At 38.3% G+C, this 22,059-nt stretch overlaps 1 protein-coding gene across 1 annotated transcript; it reads left to right on the top strand.

Annotated features, from left to right (window-relative positions):
• Positions 1-1,267: 1,267 nt before the first annotated feature.
• Positions 1,268-12,385, top strand: LOC124291187. The gene is made up of 8 exons (XM_046728121.1): positions 1,268-1,364; positions 6,528-6,889; positions 7,444-7,845; positions 8,664-8,867; positions 9,841-9,906; positions 10,659-10,694; positions 11,278-11,406; positions 12,111-12,385. The coding sequence occupies exons 1-8, from the start codon at positions 1,343-1,345 to the stop codon at positions 12,321-12,323; spliced, it is 1,434 nt and encodes a 477-aa protein (XP_046584077.1). The 5' UTR covers positions 1,268-1,342; the 3' UTR covers positions 12,324-12,385.
• The last annotated feature ends 9,674 nt before the right edge of the window (positions 12,386-22,059 follow it).

The following is a 22,059-nucleotide window of genomic DNA, read 5'->3' as shown; positions in this document are numbered from 1 at the left end:
GAGGAATTCCATCACTGATCATGAAACCTGAACAAAAAGGAGCGAAGGTTCAACTGGTGCTTACAGCATAGAAATTTTAACTGGGACAATGGGATTTTCTCAGATGAAAGTTCTGTGTTGATGTTTGCTAATACACTGAAATTCTGGACCAAACAAACTGAAAAACCTTTGTATCAGCGCCCAAAGTACATTCCGAAATTTAACGTGTGGGGTGGCATATCTGTGTTAGGGGCAACGCCCCTCTGTGTATTTGAAGGGAATATGAACAGTGATCGGTACACAGATATTCTCGAGGGACATTTACTTCCATCTGCTCACGTGTGAGCTCAGCTGTATAACGAAACTGAATAGTTTGCATACCATGCAATGTGACTTGAGTCACAAATGTTCCCACCTTCACAATTCAATAAATATCAATAATTTAAAGCTGTTTTACTCAGATACAAAGTACCACTCTTCATGGAGTGATTGAAGTTAGTAAAACACACAGTTTGAGTACACTGTGTACTTTTCAGATCAGGGGAGGTGGTGTAGCCTAGTGATTAAAGCGTTCGCTCGTTACGCCGAGACACGGGTTCGACTTTACATGGGTGAGGCCCTTGTGACGGGGACTTTCCATGAGGCCCTTGTGAGGCCGATTTCTGGTATCCCCCGCCGTGATATTGCTGGAATATTGCAAAAAGCGACGTAAAACCAAACTCACTGACTCACTTTTCAGGTCAACCGTGGAAAACCAGCAGAGAGCAACTAAACTGGAATATGTCCAAACATTTTTAAATAGAAATAGCCACGCTAATGTTACAAAACATGAATCGTAATGATGACACCCGCCACATTTCCAATGGGCTCAAACACAGTACATCACGCACAGTAAAATCCGAGCGCGCATGCAATCAGTTTATTGCAGTTTCCATTGAAAACGTAGGTGTTTTACTTTTAGGCTTTACGATTTCTTATGGTAGGGCATGTGAAAACGGAACAAGCCGAATGGACCCGAGGTGAGAATTCGATGACGTCACAAACACATGACGTCATGGTAGCGCTTGGCATTTTAGTCACGGTGTCACGAGAGAACACAAAATTTCGTAAATGTCTTGAAAATATTGCATAAATTTTGCACAAATAAACTAATTAAGATAAATAAGACCCTAGTATTGTTTCTGTATTTCAATAATAACAGAAAAATACGATGTGATATCATCCGGGCTACTTTTTATAGTAATAGTCGCCTAGCAACGCCTGCCATCTTTGCAGATTGTCACCTGACAGTCGCATCACGTCTACATGTCTGTCTTCCTTTCCTCCTGTTTTTCTATGGGTTTCTTCGTTTAGCATTGTTGACATGTATCAGAGAAACTCTTCAGGTATTTCAGTTCAGTTGTGTTTCTTTTCTGTTGTTTTATTTCTCTGTTTTCTATATATTTGTTCTATTTTTCTGACCCGTCCTTTTTCAGACTGTTTAGTTTCATTTCCTAAGCCTACCGACTCAATACTACGGGGATTTTGAGCCAGTTCGTCTCAGTGCACTAGAACCAACGAAGCGTATGATAATACTTCCACTGGGGTCGTCGTATTTACGTTGAATTTATTTCAAAATTGAATATGAATATTTAATAATTCGTCAGTTCGAATATTCCGCCCAGAAGACTTCGAAACCTTTCGTCATTGACATCATGGCTTATGGGATTGGGTAGATATCCTAACACTAGCTGAATGCGTCGACTTGGTGTACAAAAGTGATACAATGAATTTAATGAACGGCTATGTAGGTGATGTAGTGTAATATTATAGATAGTGTAACATAAATAATAAACTGACTGACTACTAAGACCGCGAATAAATCAAAGGTTACACACGGTGGATGAGTAATCATTTTTGCTCCTTTTCCTCTTTTGTTTCGTTCATTTCTTCTTCGAATCAAAACTCAGCACGAATGAAATAAAACATATCGATTGAAACTGTGTTTGTTTGTGTATGAGGTAAGTATTTTATACACGTATATCATGTCAACTAATTCATTCAATGAGTTCATGCTTTGTGACATATCATATTTCATTTTTGATTGATGTATCAATAGTTTTCAATATTAATAAAAAGTGCAGCAGATGCATTCAGTTCAAATCCTTTTGAGTGTGTTAGAAATGAATGATTACTATCACAATAAATTCTAAAGGTCAACACTTTGTCATAATGCTGGGTGCATAGTTTCTACAGAAGGGACACATTCTGTCACAGTACAAGCTACAGTTTCTTTGATGGTGATAGCTACAGTTTCTGCAGTGTGTCCACTGACTGATAGCTACAGTTTCTGTAGTGTGCCCACATTCTTTGATGGTGATAGCTACAGTTTCTGTAGTGTGCCCACATTCTGTGATGGTGATAGCTACAGTTTCTATAGTATGCCCACATTCTGTGATGGTGATAGCTACAGTTTCTGTAGTGTGCCAACATTCTGTGATGGTGATAGCTACAGTTTCTGTAGTGTGCCCACATTCTGTGATGGTGATAGCTACAGTTTCTTTAGTGTGCCCACATTCTTTGATGGTGATAGATGGCATTCTGTGACAGTTTCTTTAGTGTATGCCACATTCTGTGATGGTGATAGCTACAGTTTCTGTAGTGTGCCCACATTATTTGATGGTGATAGCAACAGTTTCTGTAGTGTGCCCACATTATGTGATGGTGATAGCTACAGTTTCTATAGTATGCCCACATTTTGTGATGGTGATAGCTACAGTTTCTGTAGTGTGCCCATGTTCATTTGATGGTGATAGCTACAGTTTCTGTAGTGTGCCCACATTCTGTGATGGTGATAGCTACAGTTTCTGTAGTTTGCCCACATTCTGTGATGGTGATAGCTACAGTTTCTGATAGAATGCCCACATTCTGTGATGGTGATAGCTACAGTTTCTGTAGTGTGCCCACATTCTTTGATGGTGATAGCTACAGTTGATGGTGATAGTGTGCCCACATTCTTTGATGGTGATAGCTACAGTTTCTGTAGTGTGCCCACATTCTGTGATGGTGATAGCTACAGTTTCTGTAGTATGCCCACATTCTGTGATGGTGATAGCTACAGTTTCTGTAGTGTGCCCACATTCTGTGATGGTGATAGCTACAGTTTCTGTAGTATGCCCACATTCTGTGATGGTGATAGCTACAGTTTCTGTAGTGTGCCCACATTATTTGATGGTGATAGCTACAGTTTCTGTAGTGTGCCCACATTATTTGATGGTGATTACAGTTTCTGTAGTGTGCCCACATTCTGTGATGGTGATAGCTACAGTTTCTGTAGTGTGCCCACATTCTGTGATGGTGATAGCTACAGTTTCTGTAGTGTGCCCACATTCTGTGATGGTGATAGCTACAGTTTCTGTAGTGTGCCCACATTCTTTGATGGTGATAGCTACAGTTTCTGTAGTGTGCCCACATTCTGTGATGGTGATAGCTACAGTTTCTGTAGAGTGCCCACATTCTGTGATGGTGATAGCTACAGTTTCTGTAGTGTGCCCACATTCTTTGATGGTGATGCATTATTTGATGGTGATAGCTACAGTTTCTGTAGTGTGCCCACATTCTGTGATGGTGATAGCTACAGTTTCTGTAGTGTGCCCACATTCTGTGACACAGTTTCTGTAGTGTGCCCACATTCTGTGATGGTTATGTGATGGTGATAGCAGCAGTTTCTGTAGCCCACATTATTTGATGGTGATTATTTGATGGTGATAGCTACAGTTTCTGGTAGTATGCCCACATTTCTGTGATGGTGATAGCTACAGCTACAGTTTCTGTAGTGTGCCCACATTCTTTGATGGTGATAGCTACAGTTTCTGTAGTGTGCCCACATTCTGTGATGGTGATAGCTACAGTTTCTGTAGTGTGCCCACATTCTGTGATGGTGATAGCTACAGTTTCTGTAGTGTGCCCACATTCTGTGATGGTGATAGCTACAGTTTCTGTAGTGTGCCCACATTCTTTGATGGTGATAGCTACAGTTTCTGTAGTGTGCCCACATTATTTGATGGTGATAGCTACAGTTTCTTTGATGGTGATAGCTACAGTTTCTGTAGTGTGCCCACATTCTGTGATGGTGATAGCAACAGTTTCTATAGTATGCCCACATTCTGTGATGGTGATAGCTACAGTTTCTGTAGTGTGCCCACATTATTTGATGGTGATAGCAACAGTTTCTGTAGTATGCCCACATTCTGTGATGGTGATAGCTACAGTTTCTGTAGTGTGCCCACATTATTTGATGGTGATAGCAACAGTCTCTATAGTATACCCACATTCAGTGATGGTGATAGCTACAGTTTCTGTAGTGTGCCCACATTATTTGATGGTGATAGCTACAGTTTCCCTAGTGTGCCCCCATTCTGTGATGGTGATAGCTACAGTTTCTGTAGTGTGCCCACATTCTGTGATGGTGATAGCTACAGTTTCTGTAGTGTGCCCACATTATTTGATGGTGATAGCTACAGTTTCTGTAGTGTGCCCACATTATTTGATGGTGATAGCTACAGTTTCTGTAGTGTGCCCACATTCTGTGATGGTGATAGCTACAGTTTCTGTAGTGTGCCCACATTCTGTGATGGTGATAGCTACAGTTTCTGTAGTGTGCCCACATTCTGTGATGGTGATAGCTACAGTTTCTAAAGTATGCCCACATTCTGTGATGGTGATAGCTATAGTTTCTGTAGTGTGCCCACATTATTTGATTGTGATAGCTACAGTTTCTGTAGTGTGCACACATTATTTGATGGTGATAGCTACAGTTTCCCTAGTGTGCCCACATTCTGTGATGGTGATAGCTACAGTTTCTGTAGTGTGCCCACATTCTGTGATGGTGATAGCTACAGTTTCTGTAGTGTGCCCACATTATTTGATGGTGATAGCTACAGTTTCTGTAGTGTGCCAACATTATTTGATGGTGATAGCTACAGTTTCCCTAGTGTGCCCACATTCTGTGATGGTGATAGCTACAGTTTCTGCAGTGTGCCCACATTCTGTGTTGGTGATAGCTACAGTTTCTGTAGTGTGCCCACATTCTGTGATGGTGATAGCTACAGTTTCTGTAGTGTGCCCACATTATTTGATGGTGATTGCTACAGTTTCTGCAGTGTGCCCACATTATTTGATGGTGATAGCTACAGTTTCCCTAGTGTGCCCACATTCTGTGATGGTGATAGCTACAGTTTCTGTAGAGTGCCCACATTCTGTGATGGTGATAGCTACAGTTTCTGTAGTGTGCCCACATTCTGTGATGGTGATAGCTACAGTTTCTGTAGTGTGCCCACATTCTGTCATGGTGATAGTTACAGTTTCTGCAGTGTGCCCACATTATTTGATGGTGATAGCAACAGTTTCTATAGTATGCCCACATTCTGTGATGGTGATAGCAACAGTTTCTAAAGTATGCCCACATTCTGTGATGGTGATAGCTACAGTTTCTGTAGTGTGCCCACATTATTTGATGGTGATAGCTACAGTTTCTGTAGTGTGCCCACATTCTGTGATGGTGATAGCTACAGTTTCTGTAGTGTGCCCACATTCTGTGATGGTGATAGCTACAGTTTCTGTAGAGTGCCCACATTCTGTGATGGTGATTGCTACAGTTTCTATAGTATGCCCACATTCTTTGATTGTGATAGCTACAGTTTCTGTAGTGTGCCCACATTCTGTGATGGTGATAGCTACAGTTTCTGTAGTATGCCCACATTCTGTGATGGTGATAGCTACAGTTTCTGTAGTGTACCCACATTATTTGATGGTGATAGCTACAGTTTCCCTAGTGTGCCCACATTCTGTGATGGTGATAGCTACAGTTTCTGTAGAGTGCCCACATTCTGTGATGGTGATAGCTACAGTTTCTGTAGTTTGCCCACATTCTGTCATAGGTATTAGTGTAGTATTTGGACCATGCCCAAATCAAATACCTTTTTTCGTTGATCGTCAGTATGGTCAATGGCCACTTTATTTTATTTTTATAATACCATGTTATATTGCCATGACCTTAAAGCCATGAGTTTTCGCACTTCCTTGGTCACTATCTCTTACTTCTTTGACAAAAATAGAGTGAGTAGCGGGTGCTAGTGTTAGGGCTAGTACACTTTTTGTGAACACCTGGTGTCATTACTGATTTTCAGCAATTTATGGGTATAATTTTACATTACTAACATGCTGTTTGCGCCCCACGGATTATGTTGTACATTAGAGACTCGGTAATCTCTGACGTTGTCATTTTAAATACAGCACTTTGCACTCGTACATCTTTAGGTAACAGATAATATGGCAATTGTATGTTTTACATTACGTCTCTTTATTTTTCTGGTTTATGTAGGAAACAGAAACCCACCTACTCATATTTGACATGATATGGTATAACAGTATAAAACATAGCAGGGGGGTATGGATATAGACTGAAATGATGGCAAAAGAAGAACCATGAATATGACACAGGGTATTGTATGTCATGTTAGTCCTGAGTGCAAAAACTCTTACTCAGTGAAATAATATTCTGTCCACAGGTCCGCGATTCCCTAAAAGGGAGTCCAGAGCTCACACTTCAACACGGGATCAATTCTACAACTGGATCTCTTCTCACAGAAGTTTGTCAGACCCGAATTGCCAGGAGAATCCTCGATACTCAAACCTTGTTAGAGCCTACACTACCCTGGGTGCATCAGACACTGAAAATGGCTTCTCCAACGCTGGTAAATCTCAGAAGGGAGTCTCACCTTTGAACCGCGCTCCAGATGGAGCTTTAGCCAAAGTTATTTCACACAAGGAAGAGCCCATCTGGTCTCCTGCCCCTGCCAGAGATGCTGTTGCCAAGACAACAGTTAATGATGTCAAGAGAAACATCCAGCCTTCTACATCTGGAAATAAGGTAATCATTGATCGTTCAAACATATGTCTGAATTATTGGTGTGGAACCCTTATGCCTTCCCAGCCCCTCAACTGAACTAGCAATAAGCCTTGACAGGGCAGAGGGGTAAGGGTTGGGTGCCACAAATCTATTCAGTCTCACTATCCCTGAACCACATTATTGTCCCGTCTGCCAAGCCCTTACAGGAACGCAATATCCCTAAATGAAGCAAGATTATCCACAAGTCCCGAAAGCCACTGGGAATCTGTTAAATGTTGTATATGCAATCAAAGGTATAAGCTCTCAGAAACTTAGTCTAAGTCACTGTTCAGATGTGTAACCATCAGTGTCCTAAGTCCGCTCTATGTTCGAGGTTTGCCCACATCCCACAAGTGTAGTGCCTTTACCAACCTTAGGTTTACATCTAAATGTTTGAAAGGAAATTGAAGTGGGGTTAAAACATTTCATTTAGCATTGACATGGTTGTAGTTTTTATAAAGCTAACAGTCTAAACTTTAGAATTTATTCTAAGAACATACAATGGAGTACTAGTATATGTGTGCAAATATCTTCAGACTGAGCTGAGGATCGAACAAGCTGCAAGAATTGCTCTTCCTTCCTCCCCCTCGGATGAAGACATCTTTGGTAAGACGAGAGTTATCACCCCTGAGCAGGTGTCTGGTAAGACGAGAGTTATCACCCCTGAGCAAGTATCTACTAAGGCAAGAGTTATCACCCCTGAGCAAGTATCTACTAAGACAAGAGTTATCTCCCCTGAGCAAGTATCTACTAAGACAAGAGTTATCACCCCTGAGCAAGTATCTGCTAAGACAAGAGTTATCACCCCTGAGCAAGTATCTGTGAAGAAACAGCCCTCTAACACAGCAGCCACCATGGTAAAACCAAGCTGTTCACAGCCAAGTGGAGAATCTGCCTCGTCAGACTATGAGGCCCGTCGTCAAATGGCAATAAAAATGGTAATTTTGTTTATTTAATGGATTCTTTAATTGGATGATAATTACACATATCACATTGTTGTCATCACTGTATGTGCGAATACATGTATATGGTGTATAGTTCTTTATCAGGTACCCGAGTAGATACAGGTTAGAATTGATCTTCAGCAACCCATGCTTGTTGTAAGACACGACTAACAGGATCGAGCAGTCAGGCATGCTGACTTGGTTGACACATGTCATCGTGTTTAAGATCGATCCTCATGATGCTGGGTTGTCTGGCCCAGACTCGATTATTTACAAATTAAGGGTTAAACAGACAAATTATACTCTGGTACACATTTTACATGTTGAAGGAGTGTGCGATTTACAAGTGGATGCTTGGTCATGACCAAGACATGTTTCAAGGGTCCATAGCTGGTCATGACCTAGACATTGAACTCAAAGGTCCATAGTTGTCCATGACCTAGTCATGGGACGCGAGGGTCCACAGTTGGCCATGATCTCCACATGAGACGCAAGGGTCCATAGTTGGCCATGACCTAGACATGGGACTCAATGGTCCATAGTTGGCTATGACCTAGACACTTGACCGTTTCCTTTGGTTAGCGAATAGGGCATCTGCTTGAAGACCAATTTTCGTCATACCAAAAGACATTAAAAGATTATGTTTGTTGTTACACTGCCTTGTGGATACACAGAATGGCCGGGTCAGAGTCTGTAGACTTTTGATCGATCAAGGATCATAACCTCATCAAATCTAGGTCTCAACCACACGACTTCCTCAAACAACAAAACGTCATGATGGGAAACGTTACATGCAAGATATTTGGATTCAGATTTTGGAGCTGAGAAGTCAAGAGATGCCAGACTCTGGGGACGAATCCTGGTCTGACTGTGACAGTAGCAGCTGGGAGACCGATACAGACTCCTGCTCGGCAACATCAATCACCGACACCGTGAACGCCCCTACATACCCGGATGAAGACTCACGTCTCACTGCAATCCTGAGGGCAAGACTTGCTGCTGGACATATCCTCCAGGTGAGATACAGAAATAGTATCAGTGTGTGAGTGAGTGAGTTGGCTTTTATGCCGCTTTTAGCAATATTCCAGCACCAGAAATGGGCATCACACAATGTACCCATGTGAGGAATCGAACATGATATCAGCATGATAAGCGAATGCTTTAACCTCTGGGCTACCCCATGCCCCCTAAATAGCATCAGATTACCTATGGTAGTGGTTGCAGTTGACTGGTAGTGGTGTCAGTAGCTGTGGTAGTGGTAGTACACATGTGGTAGTGGTAGTGGTAGTGGTTGTAGTTGACTGGTAGTGGTGTCAGTAGCTGTGGTAGTGGTAGTACACCTGTGGTAGTGGTAATTTACGTGTGATGTCACTTCATTAGTTATGGTAGTGTAGTTTACCTAGGTTACCGGTGTTTACGTGTTTAGTTGTAGTTGAACTGTGATGAGAGTAGTTTAGCTGTGGTATAGTTCAGTTGCAGTGCTGTTTGTTTAGCTCTCAGTAGTGTAGCTGTTGTTTCAGCAGTTTGGTAGTGATAGTTTAGTTATGGTAGTAGTAGCTGTACTATTGTAGTGGACGTTTAGTTGTGGTATTAGTACAATTTAGTTAAGTTATATGGTGGTAGTGATAGTTTAGCCATGGTAGAGATAGTTAATCTTTGATAGTGGTAGCTTAGCTATCGTAGCGGAGGTTTAATTATGGTAGCTGTAGTTATAGTGCAGTTAGTCCAACAATGGTAATAGCAGTTTACCTGTGGTAATAGCAGTTTACTTGTGTCAGTAGTAAGTAGTGAAATGATAGCTACAATACCTTCACTGTTACATGGAAAGTTTATCTATATCACTGAAAATGCTATTCAAAGCTACATCCATTCTAAGCCACAGAATAATACTGTTCTACAAACATCGACCTTCAAACAACTAAAATCTAGTTTATCTACTCAAATTATGGTACAAAGTTTGTAAAACTGATTCATGTTGATGTCTTTCAGGCCCGCAAATCCATGAACTCTGTCTCTCTGGATGAGAAGCTCCACGCCATCAGATACAAGCCACAGGTGAGTCGCACTGTCCATCACTTCATGCTTGGTACAGAACGTCTTCCTCAAAACACTTAGGAAAAGTAGGTGTAGCGGGCATAATACTTCCGAGCTGGGGTTCAAACCACGGACCGAAGTCGAACGCTTTTTCCACATGACCAAAGAGTTTAACCCCCTCAATAAACTGCTGTGGGGATGCCATCTATGGGATGAACCAATACCCCTATGTAAACAGGAGGTAGGTGTCCCTGTGAGCAACCCATGAAAAAGTATTATGTGTATTGAAGGGGTTGCTGATCTGGAATGAGGCTGTAGTCAAATCTATGTTTGAATAGTCGTCCAAATTCTGCTGTGCTTCGTCTGCTAACTCTGATAATGTCACTTGGTGTTGTGAACTCATCTGAGGAAATCATCTATCGGTTCATTACCATCTAAGGGATACTAGTATAACTAGTCCTTGCATGTGTCGTCTTACAGGGTAGGCCCGCACACTGTGAAATGCACATTGTCTCTTGCCTTAATTGTCAACGTTTCAAATGATTAAGAGAAAATTAACCTGATAAGATACGGGTTAGAATTGGTCTTCAGCAACCCATGCTTGTATATCCTACTTGTGTTGATTCATGCACATAATGTCAATCACTGGATTGTCTGGTCCAGACTCTATTACTTACAGACCGTTGCCATATAGCTGGAATATAGTTGTGTGCGGGGTTAAACAACAAACAAACAGAATAGAGCAAAGCTAATGGTGTTTCTTAACCTTTCAGCCTCGAGCCTTCGCCCCGTGGTTTGATGAAGACATGGTAGGTGGAAGCGATGTGCTATGTGACATTAACTGTTGATCAATAGAAAAATATACACATGCAATTCGGATTTGACGCCAAACTCAGTGAAAAAACTTGAATTAAGCTCCCCAAAACATCACCATCGCAGGAGCATTTCTGGTGTGCTTCATATTTAGGGTTCTTTCTTTTCGTTGGCATTCAGTGTTACAAACATTGATGCTATTCAAGACTCAAACTATACCTTGAATAGCGTCAATGATTTGTAATAGTTACGTTATGATGCTTGATTAAGTGGTTGATGTTTTTACTTTCAACCACTTGCATAGGTCTATTCCATTTATATTTCTTCTACAAATTTGACAGACCTGTGGAGATCAGGGTCTCCAGCAACCCAGGCTTGTTTAAGAGGCGACTAATGATATCATGTGGTCAGGCTCGCTGACTTAGTTAATGTATGTTTCGAAGATCGATGCTTATGATGTCACTCACCGGAATGTCTGCTCCAGACTCGATTATATACAGACTGCTGTCATATAGCTACAAAACAACAAACTGATTACACGTGTAAACATTCTACAAAATAGGTTGTCTCCTCTTCCAGATTGACTACGACACCAACATCATTGGCCTCCTCCGGCCCCCTGCACAACCAACAGCCCCCTATGTAGGGGACGTCATCGCTACCCTTGTCCCACCCATGTCAAAACTGAGTCTCAAACACGCCCTGAATGTAAGTGAACCACAAGTGTTGACACATGTAACAGTATCTCACTTTAATGTCATGTTAACATGAATCAGGTCAGTGTGAAGGTCCATACTGATATGGAATGGTAAGAGGTCTTTAGGTTATTAGTCTTGTAAAAATAAATGATTTAATAATGATTCTTGGATAAAATGTGGAATGGTGGATTAGTGAAGTGGATAGATTTAGAACCGTTATTTCAAGGCGGTAGTAAGTCAGGTTGCTGACATGAGGATGCCTGTCATCGTATCTTGATTGCATAGATCGATGCTCATGATGTTAATCCTGATTTGTCCGGCATCATATAGCTAGACTATAACTGACAAAAGAAACACAGCGTTTTCAATCAAACAGGGACCACGTCCACTAGTGTGCAGATATACTATTTCATAACTTGCTGGATATTCTGAAATGATATGACTTCTAGTGGAAGGAGAGTCTCCCGTGAGAGCTGAAAATACATGTACAGATGTTTTTTTCTGAAAATAATGTGTTGGCAAGAGTAACCTATTAATCCATAATAGCAGCTTTATGACTGACTGACAGCCGGTGATCGTGGCACTGTCGTCCTCTGGTGCCACATTGACACCACCTAACCCACACATCCATCGTTTATATTAGTTTCTAGATGGTATCACCTCTCCCAATGTTGTCAGTTCGGGACCTGAACTACAAACGTTTTCTTATTCCAGGCCGGCTCTCATGGTGGCGGAGACGATGAGCTCGTGACCCAAGCCAAGGGCAGAAAGAGGCAGCATGACGATGTCCAAGATGTGAAAGGCATTAAGAGGTCAAGGACGAACACGTCTGGAACAAATGAGCCTATCAGGGCAGTGACCTGTGGCAAGAGAAAGGCTGTGGAATTTGCCGATACCCTTCATGCCGCTAAGCGGATGAGGAACTAGACTGTCATCATAGATTACATTGTGATTATGTATGTATGTGGTTATGTGTGTGTGCAAGAATGTGTGCGTGCGAATGTGCGTGCGCGCGCGATGCGTCGCGTGCGTGCGTGCGCGCGTGCATGTGTGGTGATGTGCGTCTGTATGGTTGAGCGCGAATGTGTTTGTTCAAAAGAGAGTGTGATTTTGATTTTGTTGTGAAAGGACGAATGTGAGTTCATTTCCTGTATATATTTAACAGTTAATTTTTAGTATATATATATATAAATGTAATAGCCTTTGCCATAGCACGTAATGAAAGCCGGATATTTTCCTTATCACAGCCATGCCTAATGTCAATCTGGTCTTGATGCATGTAAAGTCACAACCATGCCTAATGTCAATCTGGTCTAGACCTAGGTAAAGTTACAACCATGCCTAATGTCAATCTGGTCTTGATCTATGTAAAGTCACAGCCTTGGCCAATGTCAATCTGGTCTTGACCTATGTAAAGTCACAGCCTTGGCCAATGTCAATCTGGTCTTGATCTATGTAAAGTTACAGCCATGCCTAATGTCAATCTGGTCTAGACCTATGTAAAGTCACAACCATGGCCAATGTCAATCTGGTCTTGATCTATGTAAAGTCACAGGCATGCCCAATGTCAATCTGGTCTAGACCTATGTAATGTCACAGCCATGCCAAATGTCAATCTAGTCTAGACCTATGTAATGTCACAGCCATGCCCAATGTCAATCTAGTCTTAACCTGTGTAAAGTCACAGCCATGGCCAATGTCAATCTGGTCTAGACCTATGTAAAGTCACAGCCATGGCCAATGTCAATCTGGTCTAGACCTATGTAAAGTCACAGCCATGCCCAATGTCAATCTGGTCTAGACCTATGTAATGTCACAGCCATGCCCAATGTCAATCTAGTCTTAACCTGTGTAAAGTCACATCCATGGCCAATGTCAATCTGGTCTAGACCTATGTAAAGTCACAGCCTCGGCCAATGTCAATCTGGTCTTAATCTATGTAAAGTCACAGCCATGGCCAATGTCAATCTGGTCTAGACCTATGTAAAGTCACAGCCATGCCTAATGTCAATCTGGTCTAGACCTATGTAAAGTCACAGGCATGCCCAATGTCAATCTGGTCTAGACCTATGTAATGTCACAGCCATGCCCAATGTCAATCTAGTCTTAACCTGTGTAAAGTCACATCCATGACCAATGTCAATCTGGTCTAGACCTATGTAAAGTCACAGCCTTGGCCAATGTCAATCTGGTCTTAATCTATGTAAAGTCACAGCCATGGCCAATGTCAATCTGGTCTAGACCTATGTAAAGTCACAGCCATGCCTAATGTCAATCTGGTCTAGACCTATGTAAAGTCACAGCCTTGGCAAATGTCAATCTAGTCTTGACCTGTGTAAAGTCACATCCATGGCCAATGTCAATCTGGTCTAGACCTATGTAAAGTCACAGCCTTGGCCAATGTCAATCTGGTCTTGATGCATGTAAAGTCACAGCCATGCCTAATGTCAATCTGGTCTAGACCTATGTAAAGTTACAATAATGGCCAATGTCAATCTGGTCTAGACCTATGTAAAGTCACATCCATGGCAAATGTCAATCTGGTCTAGACCTATGTAAAGTCACAGCCATGGCCAATGTCAATCTGGTCTAGATCTATGTAAAGTCACAGCCATGGCCAATGTCAATCTGGTCTAGACCTATGTAAAGTCACAAGCCATGGCCAATGTCAATCTGGTCTAGACCTATGTAAAGTCACAGCCTTGGCCAATGCCAATCTGGTCTTGGCCTACCTATGTAAAGTCACAGCCATGCCTAATGTCAATCTGGTCTAGACCTATGTAAAATCACAGCCATGACCAATGCCAATCTGGTCTAGACCCATGTAAAGACACAACCATGGCCAGTGCTATTCTGGTCTTGACCTATATAAAGTTACAACCATGCTTAATGTCAGTCTGGTCTTGACCTATATAAAGACACAGCCTTGCTTAATGTCAATCTGGTCTTGATGCATGTAAAGTCACAGTGATGCCCAGTCTCAATTTGATCTTGATGCATGTAAAGTTAACATGGCAGGTGTCATTCTGGTCAAGACACATGTAAAGTCACCACTGGCAGATCTGGTCTAGACCTATGTCACAGCCAGCCAATGTCAATCTGGTCATGGCCATGTAAAATGTCAATCTGGTCTATGTAAAGTCACAATCAATGTATGGTCTGAAGACCTATGTATCTGTCTACCTATGTAAAGTGTCAAAGTCAGACCTATGTAAAGTCACAGCCTTGGCCAATGTCAATCTGGTCTTGATCTATGTAAAGTCACAGCCATGGCTAATGTCAATCTGGGTAAAGTTACAATCATGGCCAATGTCAAAGACCTATGTAAAGTCACAGCCATGGCCAATGTCAATCTGGTCTAGACCTATGTAAAGTCACAACCACAGTCAATCTAGTCTGACCTATGTAAAGTGCCCAATCTGGTCTAGACCCATGTAAAAATCACAGCCACAATGCCATGGCCATGTGCATGGCCAGTCTGGTCTTGACCTATATAAAGTTACAACCATGCTTAATGTCAATCTGGTCTTGGTGCATGTAAAGTCACAGTGATGCCCAGTCTCAATTTGATCTTGATGCATGTAAAGTTAACACGGCAGGTGTCATTCTGGTCAAGACACATGTAAAGTCACACCACTGGCAGATACAGAGCTTAAATTGACGCATGGAAAGTCACAACCACGATTGATGTCAATCTGGCCATGATCCATGTAAAACCACAACAATGGCCGTTGCAAATCGGGCCCAGAGGTCCAGTTTGGCAACTATTTACAAATCAGACACAGTATTTTCGAGTCACAACGAAGGCTGATGACATATTCTGGCAAGATACATAGTCTTAGTATTGGCTGGTAAAGTTTGATTCCTGTTTAAATTGTACAAATTTAAAATGTAAAACCAATACTTCAACCCTGTTTTCATACATGCTCATTGCAAACATACGTGTTCAAAAATAGTGTTGACCTTATACACTTCTCCTTGAAAATCTGATTTTAATCATTGCTCCATTAGGAATGTTCTGTATACTGAAGGTTCATGCAAGGCACATTATGATCTCCTGTTTACTGCTATGACAAGTGCATCAACATAGGATGTATTTGTTCAACTTCAAAATGTTTCTTTTAAGAATACTGTCAAAATGTCAAAACAGAATCTTTGGTATTGTTTGATTGTCTTATCATTGTTTACACTGGTGGTGTGTTCAATTTAGATGAATGTGATTACTCTAGACATTTTATACATTTTGCATACTGTGGCTACTTTGTACTTTGTATCCACTGGAATACGGGTAAATCTGATTTTAATTGTACCTCCCTTAGGAATGTTCTCTTTACTAAAGGCACATTCTGAAATCCTGTTCAGTGCTATGAAATATACAAGTACATCAGTATATGATGTATATGATCTACCATTTGTTCTTGTCAAAAAACCTTTCAAAATCACAAAACAGAATCTTTGATAATTTGTGATTGTTCTACCATTGAACGTGATTACTCTAGATAATATTTCATATTTTGCACACAGTGAATATTTTGTACTTTATATCCACTGGTATAGGGGTTAATCCTGATTTTAATCATAGCTCCCTAAGGAATGTTCTCTTTACTAAAGGCTACAATCTAGGCACATTCTGATATCCTATTTCGTGCTATGAAATATACAAGTACATCAGCATATGATGTGTTTGATCTACCATTTTGTCTTGTTCAAACTTTAAAAATCACAAAACAGAATCTTTGTTAATTTTGTGATTAATCTACCTTTGAACTTGATTACTCTAGATATTATTTTTATATTTTGCATACAGTGAATATTTTGTACTTTATATCCACTGGTATATGGGTAAATCTGATTTTAATCATAGCTCCCTAAGGAATGTTCTCTTTACTAAAGGCTTCAATCTAGGCACATTCTGACATCCTATTTAGTGCTATGAAATATACAAGTACATCAGCATATGATGTGTTTGATCTACCATTTTGTCTTGTAAAAAACTTTAAAAATCACAAAACAGAATCTTTGATAATTTTGTGATTAATCTACCTTTGAACTTGTTTACTCTGGATATGTTTTTCATATTTTGCATATAGTGAATATTTTGTACATTGTACTTTGTATCCACTGACATACGGGTAAATCGGATTTTAATCATAGCTCCCTAAGGAATGTTCTCTTTACTAAAGGCTACAATATAGGCATGTTATGATATCCTATTTAGTGCTATGAAATATACAAGTACATCAGCATATGATGTATTTGATCTACCATTTTGTCTTGTAAAAAACTTTAAAAATAACAAAATAGAATCTTTGTTAATTTTGTGATTAATCTACCTTTGAACTTGTTTACTCTGGATATTATTTTTATATTTTGCATACAGTGAATATTTTGTACTTTATATCCACTGGTATATGGGTAAATCTGATTTTAATCATAGCTCCCTAAGGAATGTTCTCTTTACTAAAGGCTTCAATCTAGGCACATTCTGACATCCTATTTAGTGCTATGAAATATACAAGTACATCAGCATATGATGTGTTTGATCTACCATTTTGTCTTGTAAAAAACTTTAAAAATCACAAAACAGAATCTTTGATAATTTTGTGATTAATCTACCTTTGAACTTGTTTACTCTGGATATTTTTTTCATATTTTGTATATAGTGAATATTTTGTACATTGTACTTTGTATCCACTGACATACGGGTAAATCTGATTTTAATCATAGCTCCCTAAGGAATGTTCTCTTTACTAAAGGCTTCAATCTAGGCACATTCTGACATCCTATTTAGTGCTATGAAATATACAAGTACATCAGCATATGATGTGTTTGATCTACCATTTTGTCTTGTAAAAAACTTTAAAAATCACAAAACAGAATCTTTGATAATTTTGTGATTAATCTACCTTTGAACTTGTTTACTCTGGATATGTTTTTCATATTTTGCATATAGTGAATATTTTGTACATTGTACTTTGTATCCACTGACATACATGGGTAAATCGGATTTTAATCATAGCTCCCTAAGGAATGTTCTCTTTACTAAAGGCTACAATATAGGCATGTTATGATATCCTATTTAGTGCTATGAAATATACAAGTACATCAGCATATGAAGTATTTGATCTACCATTTTGTCTTGTAAAAACTTTAAAAATCACAAAACAGAATCTTTGTTAATTTTGTGATTAATCTACCTTTGAACTTGTTTACTCTGGATATTATTTTTATATTTTGCATACAGTGAATATTTTGTACTTTATATCCACTGGTATATGGGTAAATCTGATTTTAATCATAGCTCCCTAAGGAATGTTCTCTTTACTAAAGGCTACAATCTAGGCACATTCTGACATCCTATTTAGTGCTATGAAATATACAAGTACATCAGCATATGATGTGTTTGATCTACCATTTTGTCTTGTAAAACTTTTAAAAATCACAAAACAGAATCTTTGATAATTTTGTGATTAATCTACCTTTGAACTTGTTTACTCTGGATATGTTTTTCATATTTTGCATATAGTGAATATTTTGTACATTGTACTTTGTATCCACTGACATAATGGGTAAATCGGATTTTAATCATAGCTCCCTAAGGAATGTTCTCTTTACTAAAGGCTACAATATAGGCATGTTATGATATCCTATTTAGTGCTATGAAATATACAAGTACATCAGCATATGATGTATTTGATCTACCATTTTGTCTTGTAAAAAACTTTAAAAATAACAAAACAGAATCTTTGTTAATTTTGTGATTAATCTACCTTTGAACTTGTTTACTCTGGATATTATTTTTATATTTTGCATACAGTGAATATTTTGTACTTTGTATCCACTGACATACGGGTAAATCTGATTTTAATCATAGCTCCCTAAGGAATGTTCTCTTTACTAAAGGCTACAATCTAGGCACATTCTCATATCCTATTTAGTGCTATGAAATATACAAGTACATCAGCATATGATGTGTTTGATCTACCATTTGTTCTTGTCAAAAAAACTTTAAAAATCACAAAACAGAATCATTGATAATTTTGTGATTAATCTACCTTTGAACTTGTTTACTCTGGATATGTTTTTCATATTTTGCATATAGTGAATATTTTGTACATTGTACTTTGTATCCACTGACATACGGGTAAATCGGATTTTAATCATAGCTCCCTAAGGAATGTTCACTTTACTAAAGGCTACAATATAGGCATGTTATGATATCCTATTTAGTGCTATGAAATATACAAGTACATCAGCATATGATGTATTTGATCTACCATTTTGTCTTGTAAAAAACTTTAAAAATCACAAAACAGAATCTTTGTTAATTTTGTGATTAATCTACCTTTGAACTTGTTTACTCTGGATATTATTTTTATATTTTGCATACAGTGAATATTTTGTACTTTATATCCACTGGTATATGGGTAAATCTGATTTTAATCATAGCTCCCTAAGGAATGTTCTCTTTACTAAAGGCTACAATCTAGGCACATTCTGACATCCTATTTAGTGCTATGAAATATACAAGTACATCAGCATATGATGTGTTTGATCTACCATTTTGTCTTGTAAAAAACTTTAAAAATCACAAAACAGAATCTTTGATAATTTTGTGATTAATCTACCTTTGAACTTGTTTACTCTGGATATGTTTTTCATATTTTGCATATAGTGAATATTTTGTACATTGTACTTTGTATCCACTGACATACGGGTAAATCGGATTTTAATCATAGCTCCCTAAGGAATGTTCTCTTTACTAAAGGCTACAATATAGGCATGTTATGATATCCTATTTAGTGCTATGAAATATACAAGTACATCAGCATATGATGTATTTGATCTACCATTTTGTCTTGTAAAAAACTTTAAAAATCACAAAACAGAATCTTTGTTAATTTTGTGATTAATCTACCTTTGAACTTGTTTACTCTGGATATTATTTTTATATTTTGCATACAGTGAATATTTTGTACTTTATATCCACTGGTATATGGGTAAATCTGATTTTAATCATAGCTCCCTAAGGAATGTTCTCTTTACTAAAGGCTACAATCTAGGCACATTCTGACATCCTATTTAGTGCTATGAAATATACAAGTACATCAGCATATGATGTGTTTGATCTACCATTTTGTCTTGTAAAAAACTTTAAAAATCACAAAACAGAATCTTTGATAATTTTGTGATTAATCTACCTTTGAACTTGTTTACTCTGGATATGTTTTTCATATTTTGCATTATAGTGAATATTTTGTACATTGTACTTTGTATCCACTGACATACGGGTAAATCGGATTTTAATCATAGCTCCTAAGGAATGTTCTCTTTACTAAAGGCTACAATATAGGCATGTTATGATATCCTATTTAGTGCTATGAAATATACAAGTACATCAGCATATGATGTATTTGATCTACCATTTTGTCTTGTAAAAAACTTTAAAAATAACAAAATAGAATCTTTGTTAATTTTGTGATTAATCTACCTTTGAACTTGTTTACTCTGGATATTATTTTTATATTTTGCATACAGTGAATATTTTGTACTTTGTATCCACTGACATACGGGTAAATCTGATTTTAATCATAGCTCCCTAAGGAATGTTCTCTTTACTAAAGGCTACAATCTAGGCACATTCTCATATCCTATTTAGTGCTATGAAATATACAAGTACATCAGCATATGATGTGTTTGATCTACCATTTGTTCTTGTCAAAAAAACTTTAAAAATCACAAAACAGAATCATTGATAATTTTGTGATTAATCTACCTTTGAACTTGTTTACTCTGGATATGTTTTTCATATTTTGCATATAGTGAATATTTTGTACATTGTACTTTGTATCCACTGACATACGGGTAAATCTGATTTTAATCATAGCTCCCTAAGGAATGTTCTCTTTACTAAAGGCTACAATATAGGCATGTTATGATATCCTATTTAGTGCTATGAAATATACAAGTACATCAGCATATGATGTATTTGATCTACCATTTTGTCTTGTAAAAAACTTTAAAAATCACAAAACAGAATCTTTGTTAATTTTGTGATTAATCTACCTTTGAACTTGTTTACTCTGGATATGTTTTTCATATTTTGCATATAGTGAATATTTTGTACATTGTACTTTGTATCCACTGACATACGGGTAAATCTGATTTTAATCATAGCTCCCTAAGGAATGTTCTCTTTACTAAAGGCTACAATATAGGCATGTTATGATATCCTATTTAGTGCTATGAAATATACAAGTACATCAGCATATGATGTATTTGATCTACCATTTTTTCTTAAAAAATAACTTTAAAAAATCACAAAACAGAATCTTTGTTAATTTTGTGATTAATGTACCTTTGAACATGACCACTGTAGATATTATTTTTATATTTTGCATACAGTGAATATTTTGTACTTTATATCCACTGGCATATCCACTTTTAATCATAGCTCCCTGAGGATAGTTCTCTTTACTAAAGGCACATTCTGGTATCCTATCTTGTGCTATGAAATATACAAGTACATCAGCATATGATGTATTTATCTACGATTTGTTCTTGCTAAAAAACCTTCCAAATCTCAAAACAGAATCTTTGAATATTTGTGATTGTTTTATGTAACATTGTCTACATTGGAGATGTGCTTTAATATAGATGATTGTTCTAGACAGATTTTGATATTTTGCACATAGTGAATACTTTATTGTGGTAATCATGTGAAACTGAGGAGCTAGATCTGAATGGAATATTGTTGTTTCACATATATTATTTCCAAAAAACATTTTTGCTATATATATTATTTAAACATCTCTTGTTATCATATATACTTGTTTACACATATATTCTATACAAATTTTAATAAAACTGTTGAATTTGATGAATGTCATGTCATCCTTTCCCCCCGTCAACCCTCCAACACAATCTCCCCCTGTTTCTGCATGCTATTTCGAAGGTAGTCAAGGTAGTACTCATTCAACATGGTTCGCACTCAATTGAAAGGTGTGTGAATTCTTTACCATCTTTGATGAAAACTTTCTAATTCCGATGGGCAGTGGGGTAGTGAGTCCTGCTGAAGACTGGGGTTCGATTCCCAACATGGGTCAGTTCAGATCCTGTTTGCAAGCGCATATTTTCACATATTAGTTCTGTTTATTCAACTAAAGAAAACGTGAGTTAGGCAACCCTCTAATATGTTATCTACGGGTGTTTACAAAGTCAGTGTCTGAAGGTTTATCAACAAAATCATTTACAAACTCAGTAATGTAATCAATTCTAGCAAACACATTTGATACATCAAAAGGTTCATAATATTTTTCGGCATCACGATGAATGTGGAATTGTTTGTTCACCACTGTTGCCATGATTGTTTCCATTCATCCAATCGGATATTAAATTCAGATTGGTTGTTTTTGTATATAACTAATACCCAAAACTTGCAAACATTTTAGAAAATGATGTTCTTCCATCAAAAGTATGCATTTGCTTGTCTTTAGAGTCGAAAGATATGTATGAATCCCAATAAATTTAATCAGACAATCCAGTGGTTGACAAAATGAGCATTGATATGAGCAACTTGGGTACAAAGACATTCATAAACCTAGTCAGTGAGCCTGACTTTTCCCGTCACTCTGACGACAAGCAAAGGTGAAAGAAAGACCAA

This window comes from Haliotis rubra, unplaced genomic scaffold, assembly GCF_003918875.1.
Source record: "Haliotis rubra isolate DU_JTF1 unplaced genomic scaffold, ASM391887v1 Scf485, whole genome shotgun sequence".
Taxonomy (NCBI): Eukaryota; Metazoa; Mollusca; class Gastropoda; order Lepetellida; family Haliotidae; genus Haliotis; species Haliotis rubra.
The sequence above is the reverse complement of the archived record's forward strand: the minus strand, read 5'-3'. Positions and strand labels throughout refer to the sequence as shown.